The sequence below is a fragment of the Populus alba genome, chromosome 2, assembly GCF_005239225.2.
Source record: "Populus alba chromosome 2, ASM523922v2, whole genome shotgun sequence".
NCBI lineage: Eukaryota > Viridiplantae > Streptophyta > Magnoliopsida > Malpighiales > Salicaceae > Populus > Populus alba.
Genome location: NC_133285.1, coordinates 16869839 through 16875553, shown reverse-complemented (window position 1 = coordinate 16875553; position 5715 = coordinate 16869839). Strand labels below are relative to the sequence as shown.

At 34.7% G+C, this 5715-nt stretch overlaps 1 protein-coding gene across 1 annotated transcript; it reads right to left on the bottom strand.

Annotated features, from left to right (window-relative positions):
* Nucleotides 1-3962: 3962 nt before the first annotated feature.
* LOC118042683 (autophagy-related protein 8C-like) lies at nt 3963-5715 on the bottom strand. Its single transcript, XM_035050404.2, has 6 exons — nt 5561-5715; nt 5412-5457; nt 5206-5261; nt 5058-5110; nt 4337-4455; nt 3963-4243 (listed from the first exon to the last, which is right to left on the bottom strand). The coding sequence occupies exons 2-6, from the start codon at nt 5452-5454 to the stop codon at nt 4149-4151; spliced, it is 366 nt and encodes a 121-aa protein (XP_034906295.1). The 5' UTR covers nt 5455-5457; nt 5561-5715; the 3' UTR covers nt 3963-4148.

The window sequence follows — 5715 nt, the reverse complement described above, 5'->3', positions numbered from 1 at the left end:
TAATTACCAGTATTCCAGTTCAAAAGAGCATAATCAAGCTCTTTACTATTATATAATGAGGAGATGAAATTACTAGGGCATATCTCTAAAGTTTCAATAAAAAATGCTAAGCATGAAGAATCTACTCGAGTTCATCACCATTAAAACCCTGATCAGTAGAGTCTATAACTACTTATTACAGGAACGCATGTACACTCTCCATGAAAAAATGCTTATCAACATAAAACTAGTAATGAAAAATTATATTAAAGTAGAGAAAGTTAGTGTGACTAGGCAAAGTCATCATATCTCTAGAGGGTAGAATCTCCACAATGCCACTGGTCTCTTGTTAGAACATAAAAAAAAAGACCACTAAAAGGCACATTTATGATTGCTAAACATTCCTCAAGCTCTTAATCACACCTCTCAACATCACACGTGTTAATGTATTGACCACCATCAAGGAAAAGGATTTCATGCAATACTCACCACTAATTAAAAGTGGTTCAAACACAAGAAACTTTCACAAGTTATATATCTTTCACCATGATAGTAGGTACAACATAGAGGAGTGTCATACACTAAAAAAAAATAAAAAGTTTAATCTCCAAAGGATACCTTTAACAGTTTGTGAAGAAAGAGAAGCAACTTGAACAAACATGAAAAAATCCATTTAATACATTGTTGGAGATATGATAATTTTTCAAAAATTATATCTTTATTGTCTTTTGAATTTTTCAAATAAAAAATAGTAGTGTTTCTTCATGTCTTCATGAAAATATCCATATCCGCATTAAAGTTCTTCAGATCTTTAGGATTATTTATCTCTAAAAGGATCAGGGATCCTTTTTTATATCTCCATAACCACTTGTCTCTAAAAAAAAAAAGATCAAGGGTCATTTTTCAAGCCTCTATACCCACTTGTCCCTAAAAGGATCAACAACATTCTTCAATCTATGTGGCTACTCATACACATACCATATTATTTACTTTCATCCCTACTTTTATGATAACTTCTTTTAAGAAACAAGAAAATTAAAACTGTTCTCTATCTTACATAAACAACAATTAAAGTCTCGAGCATGAAACAATAACATAACAGCAAAAGGTAAGCACTTGTCCTTTATTTAGGCACAACCATAATAACATTTTCATACAAACATAGTCATAAAAGGCAATTGTTTTTGGTAAGTATTTTTGCCCCCACTTTTATCAGTTAAAGTATTTCAAACATGTTTATTTAAAAGATTTATAGGCAAATGATGAAGCATAATTAAAAAAAAAAAAAAAGATTGAGGTTGCTTATAATAGCCTAAATTGATTTAGATTGAACCTATCTGGCTTATAATGGGGTTGCTTGTAGCGGCCCAAGTTGGTCATGGCTAGCTTAGACAAGGACTATATACAACAGCCCATAGTAGGGCCTTCTTGGCCCAGACCAAGTTTTCCATCTTTGCTAGCCTAAACCAGGGTTGCCTCGCTTTTTATCTCCTCTTTCTCTTTCTCTTCCTCTCTCTCGCTCTCTTTTTTGTTCCCTACTCTCCCCCTATCTTTCTCTTCTCTTTTTTTTTATTTATTTATTTTATTTTTCTTACTACTATTTACACTTTTTTTAACCTACTTACCCAAGAACACATTTTAAAATACTTTTATCCTAAAGCATGCATCACCCATCACACACTACACCACCATCCCTCACTAATAAATAATTTCTCATTAAACTTTTTAGGCCAAACTTTCCACCTTAAGCTTGCTTTGCACCAACTTTTCAGGCATGCCACCCTTATCACTAGTGACTTACTCTCAAGTGTCAACTTATCCACCAATGGTAAGTGTAGTACGCTAAATACTCCACTTTCCAAGGAAACAGATATTCCCATCACTTTTCCCTCTTCACCAAGTAAACTCCCCAAAAAGTAAGGTTATGTTATCTCTAGTATGTGTGTGTATATATATATATATACCATTAGATACCATGTCAAAATAGAGATCCTGAAGACAAGCCACATTAGTGTATACATACTCACTTAGACTCACTTAAGCATACTTATATTATTCACTACAAACACTCTTTCCAACCTATCCTAATAAATAACTGAAGTATTGAAGGTCCCTTATCCTAATAAATAACTTGTTTTAATAGTCAATGACCAACTAGTACTCATCCAAGGAAGCCCAATCTATTTAAAGTTTTTCACGACTTCATCACCTATAATAAATTTAAGAAGCCAACAAATATAAACTTATGACGCCAAAAGATTGTTTTTTATTTTTTTACAGGAAATGCTTATCTAAACCCATAAAAAAAATGTTGCATCACTTACAGCTAATTTCACTTACAATCCCATCCAGTCTCTTTCTCTAAACCCCTAATGTTCTCTCTTTGTGGGATTCTTATGTGTATTTCAAGCTTGAAAATTATTATAGTTTTTATTGTTTATGTTCCTCGTCTCTAAATTTACTTTTTGTCGAATTAACAGTTTGCTTGTGTAATTTCCATGCGTATAAAGATTTTGAATTTAATGGGTTAAATATTCATCATGGTTTTATCTGCATCTCTATTAAAAATCTGAATTTTTATCTTTGTATTGTGATTAAAATTGTTACCAATACGTGATAGTATTGAAATTCTATTGGCACCTAAATTCATGTGTACTAAATTGAATTTTTTAAAAAAAAATTATTATATATTTAAGGTTCTTGGATATATTGAGAGATAGGTTTATAATTGTGCTTATAGAGGGAACTAGACTTTGTTCAAATAGGTTTACTTGGGTTGTGTTTGGTTAGTGTCCTAAAATAGAAAAATCTCCCTCCTCCCTCCCTCCCTCCTCCCTCCCTCTCTCTCTCTCTCTCTCTCTCTCTCTCTCTCTCTCATATAATATTTGGTTGAAGATAAATCTATCTCGTAGATATTTTTAAAATAATAATTGCAAAGAGATGCCCTCTTTGTTTCTTTTCTGAACCTTGCCAATAACATTTGTACCAATGATGTTCACACTTTCAGAACATAAATTTAAGTTGGAGATGACTGCATTGACTTGTAGATTTGGGATTTCGTTGTGTTAATAATATTTTTAATGAATATTAACTTTTATTTTTTACTTGCTTAATGATACAGCTGAAGAAAATACAAGCATGGGAAGCAAGGCATGAAGCTGGGCTGATCAGTGGATTTCAGGACGTTTTGATGGATGATGAGAGACTCCTGGCAAAAAAATTAAAAAAAAAAAACAAAAAAGGGATAGCGATGGGAACACTCGGAAGAAGAGGGCGGAGGTCAAGGAAGCAGCTGCAGCAGGATTTGACACGGCCAAGGCAGCAGCTCAGAAGGCAAAAGCGGAACTTTAGTGGGTATCAAATAGGTCAAGAACCAGTACCGGAGCAAGTGTTCAAAATAAATTGTAGAGCTCTGAGTGTGGCATAGTAAAGTAGGCTAGAATCTGGATGGTAATAGAATGGTATTCAAAATAGCTAAGTCATTTCCTCAGGACATGATCCACAAATCAATGGAGATGCATTTACTTACAGAATTCTTTCCTAATCTTTTTACATTGATGCAAATTTCTCATTTTTTTAATCTTTCTGATCAATAAGCAAAAATGCCCTTCGAACCCTTCAAAATTCAAATAAGCATATCTCAAGTTATTCGGTCAAATGTCATCCTTGTAACTTAATTTCTGACAACTTCCATATATTGAGCCCAGCTGGCGTCTTAGTGACAGTTTTCAGTAGAATCAGCTCAAAGCAAAGTCGTTTTGGGTTTGATTTGACAGAGCGAGGAATGCAGATGGATATCATTTGAACCACAATTCCCAGGGCATCATTTATTTACTCATTCATTCATCTTCTAACGACCATGTCTCATGCATCAATGCAAAATAACCAGTCAGGCACATGCATAACGAACTCAGCCAGCCATGGATCACCCACAGCATGACATCCACTCAGCACAGATTGAAACAAATAGTAACGAACACAAATTGGAGAATAGTTCACTTAATATAGATAGCCAATTATCCGAAGATAAAAAGAAAAGTCAGAGACCAGTGTTTACTTGGATACAGCAGCAAACATAGGAGGTAGTAAAGAATTTACAACTAATCTAGCTTCTTCCTTTTTTTTATTTCTTTTGCGTGGCTTGATCACACAGATGTCATTGCAACATTTCAATAGACCCCAAATGTGTTTTCACCGCTGTATGTCATGTAAAGAAAGCCATCTTCATCCTTGTTTTCCTCGTATATTGCTGACATCATTGCAGCTGTGACAAAGCAACCAATTTTCACATCAAAAAGTCTGTAAAACAGGCAATGTTCATACGTTCTGAATCAAAATACATTAAATGTTATCTCACCAGTTGGTGGTAGAATATTCTTCACGAAGATGAAAATAGCCTTCTCTGGACTGAGCTTGATCCTTTTCCGGACCACGTACACAAATTGGCCAACAGTGAGATCAGCTGGAACCAAGTATCTACTCATCCCAAAGTTACAAATTAATTTCCATTTTAAAAAAACAAGATAATGGAAAATGTGAAATATATTAGTTAGCACACCTCACAAAGTCCCACTCAGCACCTTCCAACCATTTAACAATTCATAGAATTTAAAGAGAGTTATGTTTCTCTTATCATTCAGCTGGGAAGCTAATACACAAGCACATATAAGAGTCCAGCCTCAAGGAAATCCTGTCTCGCATCTCTTTCCCTTGAAGCAGTTACGAAACACACGTTACATTTAGCCCTAGTTAATTGAGAATCGTATCAGTGGCTACTGGTGTTTTACTGGTCTACCGATCCCCAATAATTAATTCTCGCTGACCATGTCCTATAGGGATCATTAAGTCAATAGCAACAAGTCCTATTTGAAGAGGCTCATTTACGGAAGCCCTCAAAATAATATGGAGAGGGCGATTCAATTAACCAAGATTCAGAAAATGAAATTGCACCTCTATCATCAAAAAGCTTAACCAGGGAATTTATAACATGACCCAGAAAAAAAAAAAAAAAAAAAAAAAAAAAAAAAAAAAAACCCTAATACAAGCAGTCCATGGTAACAAAGAGGTGAGGGACTAACTTTTTCTTGTCAATGTCAGGGACATCACTCTTCTCAGCCCTTTCCACAATCACCTACACAAGATAATTAGTTAAAACGTCAAACTAAAAGGAAGACCGTCCAAGCAGCAACGAACAAACACGCAAAAATAAAACGGTTAAGAACAAACAGGAATTCTATCAGGATATTTGTCTCTGATGCGACCAGCTTCTGCCTGCCTCCTTTCTATCATCCAAAACACAACAATCATTAAATAATATAATTCCACACCGTTCTACTAACTCGTCTTTAAGAAAAAAAAACCTAGGTTAACCAATTGATCAGAATTAAGACAGATGTCATAATAAAAGTTAAAGAGTTTCTTAGAGAAATAACCGAGAGGGTGTTCCATCTTAAAGGAGCTTTTAGCCATCGCCATGATCTGCAATTTCATTTTATTTTTTTTGTCAAGGAGAGAAACTTGTTTCTGTGACTGATCAAATTAAATTTAAGAGAGAGAGAGAGAGAGATTGTAAGTAACGTACCGATATTGAGGGGAGGAAGTGTTCGGAGATCAGAATTCAGATCCGGAACGAAGGAAGACGGAGAAAAAAGGAGGAAAAAAAGGGAAATAATAGCCTGCAAGCAAGGACAAGGGAAAGGAAACTCCTCCCACACTCGCTCACCCTTTTTATTATTT